At 33.5% G+C, this 19,458-nt stretch overlaps 1 protein-coding gene across 1 annotated transcript; it reads right to left on the bottom strand.

Annotated features, from left to right (window-relative positions):
• Positions 1-2,819: 2,819 nt before the first annotated feature.
• LOC139974491 (uncharacterized) lies at positions 2,820-12,495 on the bottom strand. The gene is made up of 8 exons (XM_071981678.1): positions 12,353-12,495; positions 9,064-9,109; positions 8,063-8,229; positions 7,168-7,432; positions 6,689-6,909; positions 5,996-6,310; positions 5,380-5,647; positions 2,820-3,798 (listed from the first exon to the last, which is right to left on the bottom strand). The coding sequence occupies exons 1-8, from the start codon at positions 12,434-12,436 to the stop codon at positions 3,698-3,700; spliced, it is 1,467 nt and encodes a 488-aa protein (XP_071837779.1). The 5' UTR covers positions 12,437-12,495; the 3' UTR covers positions 2,820-3,697.
• Positions 12,496-19,458: the final 6,963 nt, after the last annotated feature.

The raw sequence follows: 19,458 nt of genomic DNA, 5'->3' as shown, positions 1-19,458 counted from the left end.
AAAACATATATAAACTAAACTAATGGACCAGATGTTCGATCCCAGTATAATCGTGTTCGGAGGAGGATTGAGACACACACAAAGCACTAAGAACATGAGTAGTGTCACATAACATAAGTATTGTTAGATATGGATGCTTTGAGTAATGCATTATTAGTTAGAAGAAGCTACACACGAAATTGACATTGGGAAGTTATATTGATATCTCAATTTATGATTGTGCAAATAAGGCAACAATATTGCACATATTATTTATGTTCAGTTGAACATATTTAATACAAACGTTTCATATTTGGATTACAAAGTGTAATGAGTACAGTTACTATAGTAGCTATGACCATGATGAATAAATACTGAATTCATTATGTTGCGTTTACCGTTATTTCTTATTGACCGCAAGACTTCTCTAAAGAAATGATATTTTACAGCTCCAACGTTTTCTCTTGGCTGAAGGCCTTCAGTTCCTACGTAGAGTGCATCAGGGGGATGGTTGTAGGGCCATATTCAATCAGCGGATTCGGCGAAATATCACCGTAAGAATAATTTGTTCTCATTTACGTCATATATAGTAATTAAAGTGTTAAAAGTGATCCCGGTGATATCATTGTCCCAAAGCCCAACCCGACTCTCAGCTACCCTGTAGGGCATCCTTACGTTTATGAATCTGGCAAGCGGTACTGTCATTGCCAAAGCAACATCACTATGGAGTAATGTTACACTGTAAGCACCGAAACGTAAGATAGCGCTTTCATAGACTGCTGTGATGTCAGTAACCAGATCCTTTTTTTCAAGTATCAAAGCATACTCATGTTTTAAATATGGAACGCTAGTCAGGTACGCATGATCGGATTCTCAGATATATTTAAGCAAAAAATAAAAGTAAAATGGTACATATGTTACTGTATAACATTGCATTATATTTTAACTTTACTTTAACAAGAAAATGTGGTTCGATGCTAAGTTCTCATGTAGAAATATGTTAATATATTACATCTTGATACACGTACAAGACATAAAGAATTATGAATGTTGGGTATTGGATTCGAATAGCCATGAACCAAATAATCCGTGTTTTATTGTATTTCTCCTTTAAAGTTGATTATTGTGACAAGCTATGCAAAATGCAATCATATATTTTTCTTTCTTTTTGTTTTTTGCAAACGGAATATTCCTTTCGATTGATGGGTACAGGAATCTAGTGAATCTTTATTAAATTTACTTTGATTAATTGTCACTATTGGACATGATAAGCATGTCGTTATGAGAACCTTTTTTTCATAACACTGATACGAACTATACTATTTATATATAACCTATATATATTATTTAATATTTGTTGCATACATTATTTGTATTGGGACATTTCATGCACAATTGCCAATTTTTCGTTTTCTTTTATGTATACAGCTTTGCCATCTTTCCTTTGCCTCATTTTGGTATACTGGATGCGATACCGGTTAACTCTGTGCTTAACAACAACTTTTCGTGTTCTTGTTTTCATTTCTCACTTGAATTGCTTTAGTTTAATTTCGCTCAGACAGAGACGTCTGGAGATGGAAGCTTCAGTGACAAGAAATTATAACTGCAGACTCCTCTCATGACGACTATTTCACACGTTTCTTAGTCTTTCAAGTAAACATTTCATGTGTGAAGCTGGTTGTATTGAAACAAACATCAGTAAAGGAAGATTAATCAGCACACTTAAACAGCATGGTCCACTTGAAAGAGCAATACATTTATACAATTATTAAGAATCATCTCTTAATGTTGATATTATGAAGCTCCGTCCAGCCGTGTGCTTTGTGACAACAAATAAAACTTAAAAAAAAAAAAAATTAAAAAACGTGAATTCAAACCTATAGCTTCTGCTTCAATTCATGAAAACAAAAGTGCGTCTTGAATGCATATACCCACAGAGAGTTCATGAATCATTGGCTACAACAGGACTGACACTTGGGCTTCTAAGACATTAACGTGCTCTACCAGCTGTGGTATATATTACTTAGATGGGGTCGATCCCTACATTTAACTTAACCTGGGATCAAACACCAGTTTCATTCTATGCAAAACCGGAAAGCTGCATGAAAAGAGGAATACTGTTGTTGGGTTGGGGGTTAAAGGAAATTAAACTTTTTTTGTACATCTTATCACATCTGCTAAACAGATAAACCTTCATGAAAAGGTGTCTTCCAAATACAGGTCAAGTTGCGAGGGTGTAGACTACTCTTTCAATGGCACTGATATGGCAAAATTAGTTAACAACTTCACCATGTGTTTTTACCAATATAGAAACCGAATAATAGCAACGGTCAAATTGTGCTTCAGAATGTTCTATCTTGTTTTCGGGGAGTGGGAGGGGGCTATTATTGCAGGGGCTGAGAGTACAATGCAGTCAACATGCGTTCATTCCGTGCTTGTACTTCATCTTGGGAAATGTGTTGTTAAGGGTACCGTGGCGATGTAAATATCTCAACGTAAGGGATTGGGACAGTTCTATGGTCTTAATCAGTTTTAATACCAACGATAATCTCTAATCTAAACAGACCTAAGCGATGTTGTGAGCAATATGTGATCTATATGGTGATAGTTGAGTTAGAGGTGCGGACGTTCTTCTTTTAAATTACTCTACACGAAGTTTTGTTAAATATTAAATACTTACTACCGATTAATTATAGTTTACCATTATAATATTAAAAAATAAGCTAATCAAGAGTTGCCACCCATGTGTGGTTTATTTCTATTTCATTAAGTTTTAACTGCTCGCATCACGCCAGGTGTGAAGCTCCACATAATTAATAAAATGAAACGAGAAGACCAAGTTTGATGAACATTTTCTCTTTATTCATAAATTTATGTTTAGGTCACTCTTAATCAACACAACGAGAAAAAAGCTACACACAGTAGTGTAAACATGCAGGCACGTATAAAAACATTTCGTAAAACCAGTTACCGATTAGTCAAGCCTATCAAGTGCCATATTTAACTATTCCATGAAGAAGTTAACTTTATAAGTGTTAACAATAATTCAAACAGAGTATAGTATTCTTTATTACTGATACGTTATATTCACTACGCACAAGACTAGGCAAATAGTATGGTAATTTGTTGATAATCAGCTAAATAAATGTAGCCGAAATGCTTTTCAATGTCATTTAAGCTGAATAAAGCAATCATATTTTCTTACCAACAAACAGTACAAAATTAGTTAAATTAAAACAGAATTTTAAATTATACTTGTACGTACAAGTACATTTCAAATCTAGTTTAATTGAAATTTCGGTATGTAACTAAATACCTTTAGGTTAAATATGCCTACAATATTTATTTCATTCTTTACCTTAAAGCACATCTTCAAAATAGATTATTTGTGACTTCTTACGACCAGTAGAACATTCATTCTTCAGATAAATACTATATTAATCTTATTATAAAGATTCTTACCGCTTTAGTCAAACATTAGCGCCAAAGAATCACAAATTAAGTGTATCGTTGACGATCGTTATAAATTTATACGATTATTTTCTGTTAAGTATAAGCAGATTAGCCATCATACCGGAAGTAGTTTCATCTCGGAAAATTTGATGTTGAAGTTACCGGAAGGCAGATAGTACCAATGGAAACTTTTATGTCCATATGGAGAGTTGAGAGACGAATGAGCACAGTTATTGTACCACCATGCACCGTTAGAGTAATAATATTAGTTATTACCATAATCCTTTGCACAGTTGCTACCCCAAGCATCGTTGTCACGGTCACGTGTGGTGAATGGTCGGTTTTGATGATAAGTAAGACTGTCTCCTGTAGCAAACAGAGGTGATACAATAAAGTTAGCTCACATTTTATACGTACCGTATATTAGATGTTTAAAGTTTGGACTTTTTGTCAGTAAAATCCATAATGTGAATATCAGGAGCAGCGGAGAGGTTAAATTTGTTAGGAATGGAAAATTAGTAACCTAGTCTGAGTTAGGAGTGGGAGGGGGTTGGGGGAGGGGGGGTTGGGCGGTTGTTATACAAACATGTTGCAGATTAATCTCTCTTAGAGTATGATTGAACTACATATGCAGTGTGTGTAATTGTGAGAAAGGGGGTGGGTGAGTACCGGAAAAAAAGTGTGCAATCACAAGCCATCAGTAATGGTGAATGTTTGAACCACTTGTCGATGTTCCGTTCCTTCTTTAGATAAACATTTGATTTTATCAACTATAATTCTATATTATATTATCATCAATATTTATTTTCTGTTGCGTGATGATACGCGGGCTTACGGTATGGTGTTGTGATATCTAGTTTGTAATGGTCCCTTTGTAAATGCATTGTGCTCCATCAAACGTATATGTTCTAGTATTGTTTGCGAAAAAGCAACGTCTTTCTTTATTATGTACATTTATAAAAGCCTTTGGAAGTGGAAGGTGTAAGTATATCATTCGTATTAGAATTGCATTAAACTGTAAAGAAGACGTTATTTTTTTTCCTTTTTGAATAATTTTCCCAGCGTGAATAGATATATTGTTGATTTGGCAAATATATCTTGTGAACGCTTGACATCTGTTCCAAAAAAAAATGCTGCATTTACAGATCCGCAGTTACAAATCCTGTTGTTTCCGTTTGGTCATATAACAATCTTTATCACAATAATTTCCTTCCGTATTATGACTGGTTTTTCCTTAACAAGAACATAACCATTAGCCACTAACTATGTAAACAAGCTTAATAAACTCATAATACCAAGTTTGCCTTAACTGTCTCTTTTTGGATCGGAAGTGTTCCAATTTGTTCCGAGTATGAAGGTATGTAAAGGTGTAAGTAGCATTGACAGTTCATCATAAAATGCTTTGTATTATCTAATAGGGGGAAGACGCTCTAACTTTGGATTCTTTCGAACAGCTTTTTTTCTTTAAGCCAAAGAGAAATGTTAGCCATACTAAACACCGTTAAGTGTTTCACGGCTAATGCATTCACGGTAAAGTTATTTACATATTGTGTTTGATTCATTTCAAAATCTACGAATCCATCGAATAACGAAAACGTGAAGGAAGTTTTGCATTTTGTTAAGACAATGTATTTAAGCATAAAGAGAGCTACCGGTATATTTAAATGTATCACATTTTAATGTCAAATCAAGTCGACAACCTCCTAAAAATGAAAAGAAACCTTTTGTTTAACATCGGTCATGATGACAATAGAGTACAGCTAATTATCGACTACAATGTATTTCTAGGAAAACGGTACATCTGACACAATTAAGTCAGCTTCAACAACTATATACTAATTTGATGATTACAAATAGCAATTGTCAAGAGCTACGTTTCACTTTCAACATTAACATTTTCAGGTACATTAATATCACTTAATAACATTGCGTATCTTTGAGACTTACCTGCATTGCTTTCGGACCGATAACTACCCAGTTGGAGTCTGTAGTTGTCATTTTCGTCGTTGATACGAAAAAAGTCGTATTTAGCAAAATAAGGCACCCCATTGCTATTTATTAAATCTACTCTCAGTTGATAACGTCGTTGGTTCGTGAAGCTGTATATCTTGTCATTGCCTAACCAGAAGTTGTTGGTAAGACTACCGAAACCTTGCTTGTAATTATCCCAGTATAGGAAGAAATCTTGAGATCCGTCAATATGACGCTGAAAAACCTGTAATATGAAAGAAACGTAGTCGATATTAAAAAGCTTGGATATAAATGTGACAAAACATTACAACCAATCTCTCTTTATTGTCAAACGTGAAGTACCAGTTACTAGACCCCCAAGAATACTTGAAAATACAGTCAAACCAATTAATCTCCATACATAACAAGGATCACATATATATTCTTTCTGCTCCCTTTATGTTCATTCAGCAACTGACTCATCTTTAAATTATTCTTATTTCCTCGCCGCCGATCATGATTTAGGTAACAAAATAAAATTTAGAAATAGAGGCATACCAATTGGTTATGCGTTATTTACTACTAAAATTAAATACAATAGGTTACACCTTACCGTCCAACCTCCTTCATCCGTCATGTTACAGTATACGTCGAAAGGCGAACCAGTCCAAGAGGTTGGCTTGATTTGGAAAATACCATTATCTCTCTCTCCACTTTCGTATATTTCTTGGCAGTCTGACGGTGGTACTAGTCTTGTACATAATAAACCATTTCCCGTGTACCCTGCATTACAGTAACACTGCAAGAGATCGTCTCTTTCTTCACAGATTGCTTTAGGGTGGCACTGATAGCTGCCATCGCAATCTAACTGACCATTACTGCAGGAACATCTGCTCTGACAATTGGGAGCAATGTACTCCTCTCCCTCCTGCAATTGACAAACAGAACTTTGATGAATTAACTTCAAACTATATACATTTGTAAGTTAAATGTACATAAAGTTAAATCACCATTAGAATGAAGCATTGCCCCAAACTAACAAAACAACAAATACATAGAGCCAGCTAGCTCGAAGAGGATAATTTCACACCTTTTTGAACTAAAGATATCAAATGACACAATAACAAAGCAAATATTGCGTATAAGTTACATGCAAACATGTGCTATATCAAAAATATCAAGCATTCGATGTTAACGTTTGGGAATGATTCAATGACTTTATTCGACGGAAGACAACTATTGAAGTTAATATTAATTCTGATGATATTTTAGACATTTGTTATTAAATAACGAGGGTGAACCTTACCGGCAAAACTTTTCCCCTGCCACCATTGGCCCCAGAGAGGTAACATCCACACTCTTGTATGGGTTGACAAGTATCACCGTCCATCAGGTAACCAGGAGGACAAACACATCTTGTTGATCCACTACTGCAGGAATTAGTGCAACCGTCTGGGTCAGAACAAGTGCCCTCACAAGTACAGTTGCCAAACACTTTGTTGGTTGGACACAAAGTGATAGGGACGTCTGCAAAGAAAACATAGCATGAACATATTGTTTCACTGAACAATGCATTTTAGAGAAATCACAAATAAAATCGCTATATTAAGTCATTGATCACTCAGTAAGAAATTTTGACATGTTGTCATATTCAATACTTCACCAAGTTACCAAATTATAGTTTCTATTCAAGTGATTGTGCACATTTGATGGTCCAAAAACAAATGAAGCGACCTATGTTGCTGTTTACTGCACTGCTATAAAGTGTATAGAACTACAACGAACCTGACGTTAGATTAGCCTGTCCGACACTGACGAGTTTATAGTTACTGTAGCCGTCACTGATGCGAAAGTCGTCGTATGACAAATTAAACATGGAGCCATCTGCTTTCGTCATTTCAATTCGGAGTTGGTAAGTTCTCTGGTTTGTTAGATATGCAATTCTATCATTTCCAAGCCAAAACTCATTTGAGAGAAATCCAAATCCAGCCCCATATTCCTCCCATTTTCGATTAAAGTCAATTGATCCATCCAGTCGACGTTGCAGTACCTGTTGACAAACCAAATGTAACCAGTGCTAACGATTTTTTTTTAAGTTTTGGAACCAGCTTCTATGATGAGTTTAAACTAACCATACGTTACTCAAAAGAAGACAGGCAATCAGACTAATTTAATTTTCCCTTAATGAAGATAAATAATTTGGGTTTTAAATATTAATTCTAATATAAACGATTCGTCGCCCATTCACATTCCACTATATGTAATTGCTTTTCACACATGAAACACAAAAATACAGTTCAATATTTCGAACAAACGAATATGATTAGCCTGGCTATAACGAACTTCACTTTTAATATTTTAACTATTGTTTTCGTATCTAACAGAATCGAAAATTAAAAATCATTAAGATAAAATGTTGTTTTAACCCAAACCGGCCAATTTCATTATACTACAGCGGTCCAGTAAAGGAAATAATTACCTTTTCGTGCATTGACTAGACACGTTGAGCTAAAATGCACATAATACACTCCCAATCTAGATACAGTTACTAAGGCAGTTATGAAGGCATTTATTTCACGTAACTTTCAAAATGAATATAAAAAAAGAGTATTTTGTTATTCATAAAAAGAGAAAAAAATGGTAATGCTAAGTTGGAAATAGGAAATATTAAATCGCATACCGTCCATCCACCATTTTCTAAGCTATTATCGCAGTAAACTTCAAATGGTTCCTGATAACCAGGGGGTTTGATGAGGTAGACGCCGCTGTCGACAGAGGACGAACATTGGTGCATAACATCGTAACAGTCTACGGGAAACTCGGATTCACGGTAAAAGAAATAGGACTCTGTAAAACAAATCATCCATATAGCCCTTAATTAATTATGAGTATTTAATCAAGGTAGATGTTTTCACAATACCATACATGAATACAAAGAAATTTAAACAAGAAATTTACAAGCAAAGTATAAGTGTCTTCATTTTTGATGCTGACATTGCCTTCAATACTATTGGCGAAGAATGAAAAAAATTGTAAGCGATTTAAAGAAAATAAAGCCGACTTCAGCATATAAAAGCAACAAAAGGAAGAAGAATGGAAATTGCAACGACATGAATAATTGCTATCGGTCCTACCGTTAAAAACAACGTTTACATTTATCAATGTAATGTTAATGTTTGTATTAAAATTCTCATCAGCGTGGTGCATTATTGATTTCTTTATGCAACGAGAGCTATTATGTTCATTACAGTATTGGGTCAGAATCAACATTAATTTCGCATAACATTACAAATACACACGATATTAAATTAATGTGTTTTTAAATATTTTCGAGCTACTCAAATTCATTTAATGCAGACTTTGAAAACAATTGTAGTTTCGTAATCAATATCAATAAATGAAAACAAAACAAAACAAAAAATCACCAAGCTAAACAACGGAAATATTTGCTTCTTTCCCGAACAATAAACTGAGGCTGTATAGAATAACCTCCATAATGGGTTCATAAACCTCGTCGAGCTTTTAGTTAACTAACAAATATATATGAAGAAAAAACAATGTGATTGGGTAAGAATATATAAAAAAAATGTACATTTATTTGACAAAGAAAATATGTCTGAAACAATCGATCACAGTTTGCTATAAAATGTAACAATAGTTGTTAGGATATTAAATACATACGTGGAATTTTGCTGTCTATATCCTCGAGGGGAGTTTGTCGGGCATTCTGTAATAAAAGAAGGAAAACGAGAGTTTAAAACGATTTAATAATTTTGAAAGTTGATATTTAAACAGTGTTTACTGTTAATAAAACAACTGAAACGCTAAAGGAAGTTTGGTTCCTGAAATCGGTTTAAATTGTATAAAAAGAGGAAAAGTTGGAATCAGAATCTTGCTACTAGACATCAAGAATTTATCGTAGAAGTCGAGTAAATGAAATTTAGTTGAGTTGGTAATGACGAAACTATATGACTGCAATGATCACGTTACCTAAAATTTGATGAGTAAAATTAACGCAAACTAGATTACTACGAAGAAAAGGCCAATTTACAGCTGCAGCACCATTATCAGAGATAATGTTAATCAAATAAATTCCAAATATTCGTTATCAAATGTTTGACTTTAAGAAAGGTTTACTCATTCTTAGCATTGCCAAGTATCTTCTTGTTGAAATCCATTAGAAGATCGTGAACCTCTCAAACACGTATTTCTAGTAACTATACGTTCCGTTATATAAGAAAGCTTATGAGCAGATGGAAGTAATTAGTATATTTTTCATATAAACAAAGCAATATATTTGTTTCACATATTTAAAGAATTGCAACAACATTTCAAAAAAGTAACTTGTTATTAATTGTTTATTCAAACTTAGAGGATTAAAATTGTGCATTCACTATGAAGTAAAACGTTGCAGCAACTACTTGCATCGACAAAGAATAATATCAAATGTTTAACCTGAATTCAAATCAGAAAGTACTTAGAAAAAGTACAAAATGTCATACGTGTCGGAGTGGTATATGATGTATGACATATCTATAAGCCATACTATCAGTGCGATCTGCCACAAGAAAATACTAGTTGTAACTGTTGCTATAAATGATAGGGTTAAATTTCACGCTAGTTTACCAATAATATCCAACGTTGTGTTCAATCAATGGGGATATACTTGCATTCGTTTGCAGGAGGAATTTAAATTTATTTCAGCAATGTTACAAGAAGAGTTTTTCTAGAATGTGAAATCCATTGCCCTACTAACTGGGATATACTTCTTCGAGTTGGTAACGTACATACCGGTACCTTGTGAAGGAAATTCGGATATGAAAACTTGTAAACAAATTTTGAAATGATCAAATTAATTACTCGTTATTGTTTGGAAAATAAAATATCTTCCATGTTCCATTCAATTATGTACTACAGTTTCTTTATTTTAAGCTACCTGAAGTCACTAAATAACCATTTTTCAATAAACGCATATATATAATTATAAGTATAATAATATTAACGTATTTGCAATGAAAATATTATTATGTTAAATGAAAACGATAACAATTGTAACGAAATGAAATTGACCGATAATTTTATCAAAAAGTTTCACATAGTTAATTTAAGTAGTCTTTATTTGGGAACCAATTTGATATAGGAAGAACTAAAGGGCAATATATTAATGACACATTTAAAACGAATGTAAAACATTAAAAATATCTCAATCAGTTTCAAGTAACGGAGAAACTACGAAATAAGTGTTACCAAAATGTTTATGACAGTTCAAAAAGTTTAGAAAATAATGTGTTCCAGAGAAGATATAAACAAACAACATAAATTAAATGCCGTATTACACTGTCTCTGAAGCTAAAATCCAATTTTTTCCAGTTCAAATTTATTCATAAAATTGTTGCCACGAATAGGCTCCTTTCATTGATGGGTAAAATGATTCAGATCTTTGTAGCTTTTGTAAAATTGAAACTGAGAATATTGAGCACTTATTTTGGAAATGTCCCATAACTGCCTCTTTTATTTTAGATCTTGAAAATATGTTTCTTAAGAAGCAGTTCTTTTTTTCAAAGCAGGATATCTTTTTTAGTTATAACAACGGGAGGGGACATCCCTACAACTTTTTGATACTTCGTATTAAAAACTATATTTATGATTGCAAAAGGAATGAACGAAATCCATTAATCAATGAGTTTTTCTTTAAATTCAAATTCATAATCAGTATTGAAAGGTTCAACTATTTAAGAACTTCCAGCTTTAGAAACATAAAGTTACTTTTGTGGAGTTATGGCACGCCTTTTCCTTATGTCCTGATTTATTCAATTAAGCCACATCGACTCCGTTTCCTTTACCCTAGTATTTTGCTATATACTTGCACATGTACTCGAAAAGTGGTGTTCCATGTAGTATGTATACTTACAACAACAAAAATGAAGAAGTTACGTTACAAATCTAAAGCAAATTTCTGTTTGCATTGATGATAAACGATGAATATAAACGGTGAAAAAAAATTAAATGAAGATACAAATATCTGTTTTTATAACATAGTTTAGTATGGGAGACATGTATAACTCCGGTTTTGCTTTAAGCTACAAATAGCTTCTTGAGAACGATGCATTATCCTCAAGTTTCTCTGTCTAAGATATTAACTGGTAATGTTCTTTGATAATTTTAATTGTTGTAACTAATCCTAATTTCCTTACTGTCCAATGTAAAGTATAATAAAGAATAAAAACTAATTTATGAACTGCTAAAGGTTGTTTGATTCAATGCAGCCAAAACTACTAACCAAACATGATGCAAGTTCTCATTCAATCGGCGCATCCCCTTTAAATTCAGTATAAAGCACATTATTGAGAACATTTGAGTTTAATATACTTATTTAAATGAAACTGGCAAAGTTTAATTATCAGATAGATTGCATCACTTTCATATTGAAAGAAACCCCTTTTTGATCAAATAGGCAAACTGAACGATGGTACCGAATTCAGATTAAAATTTGTAACGATTCTGTGTGTAGTTTATTTTTTGGAAGGTACTTAAGGCTGCTTAAATTAAACCAAATTGAAACACTATTGCATAAAAATCATGTATCCAAAAGGATGCTACAGATAAAAATATACGATTATCATATTGTTTAAGTGGTGGATAATCATAGTTATTGTCGATATAATTATTTAGTATAACTAGTTCTATGATCCACGTCACAGTTGCCACTATATGCTGAAGACAAAATATACTGTATGTAACAATTGAAGCAAATGTTTGTGACACTTCGTAAGTAATGTCTTTTGCAAAATGGAATTCATAATTAAATTTCGAACCAATACGGTCTAAATGAAGCAATGTATACGAATAGACCAGTCTTCTAGACTAAGTCATCACTCTTTTTTTTGCCAAATCATGATGTCTTGAAATACTGTACCCGAAATGCTAACATTTTGTTTCGAAAGAAATGTATATTTAAAACTCAACTCACCAGTTCTTGTGAGACAGCGCTCTTCGTTGTCAACGAAATAAGTAAAATTACGGCAAAGGCCGTAAAACGAACAATACACAACATCGTGATGGAAGAGGTTACGTTTGCTGCTCGTCTGAAGTCGTAATGAAGTATTTTAAGTATTTTTGTTCTGACGGTGACGAGGAGATACAAGGAAGTAGGAGGGCACGGTAGAAAACTGATGCCACAACGTGTTTGGCTTTTTAAAAAGTAACGTAATCAGAAGTTGTGTTAAGTTTAGTTAAGGTTAAAAGAGATACCATGCCATTTCTAAGTTTTATCTTAGAGCCACCGTAGGCTATAGATCGCGTGACTATTTGGATGAATGCCAAGACCATCGTGCCAATATATTAAATAATAGAAAGAACATATCGTTAATACGACCGAAGCTTTTGGGTGTTTTTTCTAAAATAAATCGCAGCCATAGAGTAAATGTACAGAGTTATATAACCAAACAAAGCAAAACATGATAATAAAATTAATAATCATAGTAATAAAATAGTTATATATTTAAAATAAAAGTATAATAAGGATAGCAATGGTATATATATATACCATTGCTATATATATATATATATATATATATATATATATATATATATATATATATATATATATATATATATATATATATATATATATATATATATATATATATATATATATATATATATATATATATAGTAGTCGTTTAGCAAACTTGTAAATGTACACAGCTACAGAGGTCCACATTAGTCCCTTCAGCTGTACCTAAACATTGCATACTATGAATTTAACGTAAGCCACCTAATTTGGCTATAAAAAAGAACTCGTTCCTAACTGGTTGTTATATATTGCAATACCTCACATAATCTCGTTAATCAAGGGAAAGTAAGGGTCTTAGGACGGAATAAAGAGAAGACATGTTTCTACACCGTAATTTGTGTCTTTAAAGCAGTCAAGCTAGTCTCGGCTTGTCAGGCATTACTGTGTAGTCAACGTCCCATTGACGATGCTCAGACCTGAGTGTGGTATCGCGCAGTGAACTTAATGTGCTGATTTTCATACCCATGAATTATGTTACCATGTATCATGCAAACTGATGTTTTCCACTGTTTACCTTCGTTTAAACTTGTGCAAGGTAATGGGACTGAGGAAGAGAGTTTATATATCAGTGGAAGATCTTGGATTAGTGACATTAGTCGTCATGTCCAGGTTATCTTCTGTAGAATATTTCTGAAATATTTGTCAAACAAAGTCAAGAAGGCATCTGTGAGATAAATATCTCAACTTGATATATACACGCTACCGGGTTAACAAGGGGTTTTCAATGTTACCTTTAATGTGACCTATCGTTTATTCAATCTATTTTAAACTGAATATTATACATCAACAACATAACAAGTAATAGTAGCGTTACACCAGTTCAAATATGGACCACGACTCTACACAGCTATATGTTTTCAGAAGTATAAATGATCATAATGCATATGCGATGATTTATCAACGCCCTCCCGCACTGATGCCAACGTTGGGAAAGGAACTTTCCCGGTATAGTCTATTGCGCATCGATACGAATGATAGCCGTAAATACTGTTGTGTTGCACTTCAATCTGTGGGCAAACACTGCACTATTTGGAGACACATATTTCAAATCGGCGATTTTTTTCAGAGGGAATTATTTGCAGTAATTTGATAGAGAGTTGGAGCGTTTTCAGGTCAGGTATAAAGTGTATCATCTATTAGCTACCCCACTCTATCATCGGGATTGATTTTATGGGAGAGTAGATTGTGGAAACAAATTTATTTTAAAATATACATAAACTAAAAGACCAGATGTTTCGATCCCAGTATAATCGTGTTCGGAGGAGGATTGAAACACAAAATGGTACAAAGAACATGTGTAGTGTCAGATTTGGATGCTTTGAAATGCATGGCTAGTTAGAAGAAGCTACATACGAAATTGACATTGGAAAGTTACATTGATATCTCAATATTATGATTGTGCAAATAAGGCGACAATATTGTACATATTATTTATGTTTCGTTGAACATATTTGATACAAACGTTTCATATTTGGGTTACAAAGTGTAATGAATACAGTTACTATAGTAGCTATGACCATGATGAATAAGTACTGAATTCATTATGTTGCGTTTACCGATATTTCTTATTGACCGCAAGACTTCTCTAAAGAAATAATATTTTACGGCTCCAACGTTCTCTCTTGGCTGTAGGCCTTTAGCTCCTATGAAGGGTGCATAAGGGGGTAGGGGATAGGGCCATATTCAATCTGCGGATTCTGCGTAATATCACCGTAGAATAATCCGTTCTCATTTCCGTCATATATACTTAATAAAATGTTAAAAAGCAGCCCAATGCACTACATATATGACTTCTTGAGGATTTTGTAAAATATATATGATTTATAAGAAATTCACCGAACATTAAGGAGGAAATTTATCTGTATTCAAACGCGGTTTATGTTGTGATTACTGTAGGACCTGTATGGAGCGTGGGTTATGTCGCATGAAGTCTGCATTTGCGAAGCTGACGTCACGTTCTGTACTGTTCAAAGTATATTTGAAATATTCATCTTACACCATTGAAAAATCGTTTCTTTGTCAAACGCAACATTAAGGTTCTCATATTTATTATGTGTTTTAAGGCAATTTCTAAGGGCTACCAAACAATTCTTTTAAGGGTACCGTGATATAAATATTTCAACTTTAGGGACTGGGACACGATATTCTGTTGAGCTGTTTTCGGTATGATTGTGTCTTTGTATGTCCTTGTAGTAACAACAATCGCCTCTATTGAGCTTACTTCCACAGACCTAAGCGATATTTTGAGCAATATGTGATTTATGGTGATAGTTGAGTTAGAGGTGCGGCCGTCCTCTATCCCGTTCAAACTATTTTAAACGAAGTTTGGTTAAACAATAAATACTAACTACTGATTACTTATAGTTTACTCATAATAATAATGATAATAATTAGCCGATCAAGGTTTGCCTGCAACCTTTGGTTCATTTCTATTCAATTGATTTTTAAGACTCGCATCACTTCACTAAATATATATATATATATATATATATATATTTGGAAGAGGTTTTAAAGATAATTTGAGAAGATATATATATATATATATATATATATATATATATATATATATATATATATATATATATATTTGGAAGAGGTTTTAAAGATAATTTGAGAAGAGGTGGGTGTGGGGGTTTCAAATGGAGCCACATGGCAGGGGAACGCAACCACATAAAACATCTGACAATGGTCATATACATTTATTTGCTGAGCTTTTCCGTATATATATTATATATATATCGGTATATGTATTTATTTTATATATATTTATATATTAAACAATAGTGACCTGAATAACATTCAACTTTGTGAAAGCTTCCTAAAAACGGTGATCTGTTGTAAATGCTTTCTTTCGTTTCATTCTGTGTGGCCTATGTCAAATCCATCTCTTGAATTGTTTTGATTTTTAATCAAAGACGTTTTTTATGCTTGTTTACATTCAATATGTTTTTGTTTACATTATCATTTATCTAGATGGAGATTGTACACAACACAGTAGTTTTTGTATTGTTAACACCTGTGAAATAGGCACCCAAAGCTTGAAAAAAACCCATAAATATTCAGTCTATATCCGGTTACGTTGTGTTGCCATTGGATGTTGTTTTGCTTTTTTTGTTCCTTTTCTAAGTTCGTTATCAAAAATTACACATCTTGAGATTAATAGCTAAAGATTATATATATTTCATTCAACTACGGAAATGTATATATGTATGTATATATATATATATACATACATATATATATATATATATATATATATATATATATATATATATATATATATATATATTCAACCAAACAAAGTGTAAAATAATGTCTGAAGACACCAAATATGTTCTCCTTAACCAAGTACATGTTGAGAAAGTTGACAACTTTGTCTTCATTGGCAGCAATGTCCCCGCAATACGTCAAACGCCGCATTAGGTTGGCTTCCTGGGCTTTTGGAAGACTGAAAAATACCATCTGGTCAAACCATGACATCACCAGAAACCACTTGAAGTTCACAAAAATGAAAATTCGACCTATCTGATGTCTTCAGTGAGTCTTGACGTAATAACAGTTCAAAAACATCAAAGTACATTTCGTAAACATATCGCTTTAATGAGGCGGAAACCTTAGAGTTGCAGCTGTAACGTAAAAAGAAATAACAGAAGCCGTCAAAGATGAAAATGAAAAATCAACACAAAAATCATGATACATGCAACGTTGCAGAGAGTTATAGTGATTGTATTAAAATGGTGATTGATATACATTCAGTAGAAATCAATAAAAGAGTTATTTGATTAAATATGTTAAACTTGATCTTGTTTTCTTTTCTCACTTGTATTGCTTAAATGTAATTTCGCTCAGACGTATCGCAGCGGAATGTGCTACTTTACCAACAAGACAAAAGAAGAACAAAGAGATGAAAAAGGAAAAGGGAGAGAGAAACAAAAAGAAACAACGTAATACATATCATAACATATGTTTTTTTTTTAAAAGTCTGTAGATTGTAGCTTCATTGACAAGAAAGTATAACTGCAGATTCCCCTCATGACGACTATTTCATACGTTTCTTACAGTCTTTCAAGTAAACATTTAATGTGTGAAGCTGGTTGTATTGAAACAAATGTGAGTAAATAAAGGGAAATCAGCACACTTAAACAGCATGGTCTACTTGAAAGAACAATAAACTAATTCAATTATTTGGAATCATCTCTTAACTGTTACAACATTATGCTATGTCAAGCGGTGTGATTCGTGACAACAAATAGGTATTTTACCCTCCCCCCCCCCCAAAAACAAAAAACGTGAATTCAAACCTATAGCTTTTGCTTCAATTCATGAAACAAAAGTGCGTCTTGACTGTATGTACTCACAAAGAGCACCTGAGTTATTGGCTAGAACAGGACTCAAACTTGGGTCCCCAAGACATTCATGTGCTCTACCAACTGCGCTATATATTCCTTAGATGGGGTCGATCCCTATGTTTAATTTAACCTGGCATCAAACCCTAATTGTTATTCTATGCAAAACCGGAAGCTGCCTCAAGGGAAGAAGACTGTTGTTGGGTTGAGGGCTAAAGGAAATGGAACCTATTTTGGACATCATACGACATCTTCTAAACAGATTCACCTTTATGAAAATTGTCTTCTAAATACAGGTCATAGGGTAATAGGTCAAAATCCAGAAGATGCGAGGGTGGAAACTACCGTACTTTTTAATGGCACCGAAATTTCAAATTAGTTAGCAACTTCACCATGTGTTCTTACAGAAACAAAGACCGAATATATAGCAAGGGTATAATTGTGCCTCAGAATGTACAATTTTGTTTCCGAGGAGAGGGCTAGTACTGCAGGAGCTGAAAGTGTCAAATGTAGTCAATATGCGTTGATTCCGTGCCTAGACTCCATCTTGGGTAACTTGTTATTAAAGGAATTGTCTGGTGGTAGATTTTGATACATTGTTCTCGTAGTTTTAGTTTTCCCTTTCTAACCATGTGACAATTGCCGCCATTCGACGTTTTCTTCTTTTCACGTTCACTCCCATTTTCGCAGCAAATACACTCTGGCGTGTACACGCACAGGTGATTGCCTATTATATAATATGTACACATCACGAACACATACAGCCTACCATGCCCAGTTGATATACGTATATAACGTTGCACATAATACACTCTCACAATCAAACCACAGGTCATACACTCTTCTTCAAAATCGCTGAAATAAAAATTCACGGATAAACTTCACAATAAAAGGAAACTTGAAAAGTGTTTGGAACACCGAAAGATGAAACTTGGCGGAATCGATGTCAGAGTAGAATGTAGTACCGAGAAGCTTAGGCTTCGCAGAACTGTCCGATCGTTTACGTTAGAGTAGACTACATGCGTACATTCTTCGCGTTGGAGCTATACAGCGCGATGTGTAAACAACGCAGAGTCTGCTGTTGAAACTCATCTTGTGTTACAAAAAAAAGTTCCCGATGCACTACATTTATGACGTCCGGTAACGATTTAAAAAAAAAACATATGTGATTTATAAGAAATTTCACCGAAAATTAAGGAAGAAATTAATCTGTATTCAAACGCGGTTTATGTTGTGATTACTGTAGGAACTGTATGGTGCGTGGGTTATGTCGCATTTGCGAAGCTGACGTCACGTTCTGTACTGTTCAAAGTATATTTGAAATATCCATCCTAAACGATTAAAACATCGTTTCTCTGTCAAACGCAACATTAACGTTCTCATATTTTGAAAGCATGTTTGAAAAATTATTTATCGTGTTTTAAGGTAACTTTTAAGGGCTACCAGACAATTCTGTTAAGGGTACCGCGAAGATATAAATATATCAACGTAAGAGACTGGGACAGTTTAATTGTCTTAATCAGTTTCAATACCTACGATATTCTTTTGAGCTGTTTCGGTATGATTATGTCTTTGTTTGTCCTTGTAGTAACAACAATCGCCTCTATTGAGCTTACTTCCACAGACCTAAGCGATAGTGTAAGCAATGTTTGATCTATGGTTATAGTTGAGTTAGAGGTGGGGACAATCTCTATCCCGTTCAAACTATTCTAAACGAAGTTTAGTTAAACAATAACACTAACTACGGATAACTTATAGTTAACCATAATCATAATAATAATTAGCCGATCATGATTTGCCTGCCATCTTTGGTTCATTTTTAATCAATTGAATTTTAAATGCTCGCATCACTTCAGTGTTAAGCTCCATATATTTATCAAAATAAAACGAGAACACCAAGTTTGATTAAGAAATTTTCTCTTTATTCGTACGTTTATGTTTAGGTCACTCTTATGGTCCAACATAAATCAACACAAAGAGAAAAAATGTATTAACACAGTAAAACAAAGATACAAACAGGTATGAAGACATATCGGAATGACAGTCACTGATTGGTCAAGGGCATCACGAAGACGTTAACATAAAGAAGTGTTACCAATAATTCAAACAGAGTATAGTATTCTTTATAACTGATACGTTAAGTCCACTACGCAT

The sequence above is a fragment of the Apostichopus japonicus genome, chromosome 9 (assembly GCF_037975245.1).
Source record: "Apostichopus japonicus isolate 1M-3 chromosome 9, ASM3797524v1, whole genome shotgun sequence".
Classification (NCBI taxonomy): domain Eukaryota; kingdom Metazoa; phylum Echinodermata; class Holothuroidea; order Aspidochirotida; family Stichopodidae; genus Apostichopus; species Apostichopus japonicus.
The sequence above is the reverse complement of the archived record's forward strand: the minus strand, read 5'-3'. Positions and strand labels throughout refer to the sequence as shown.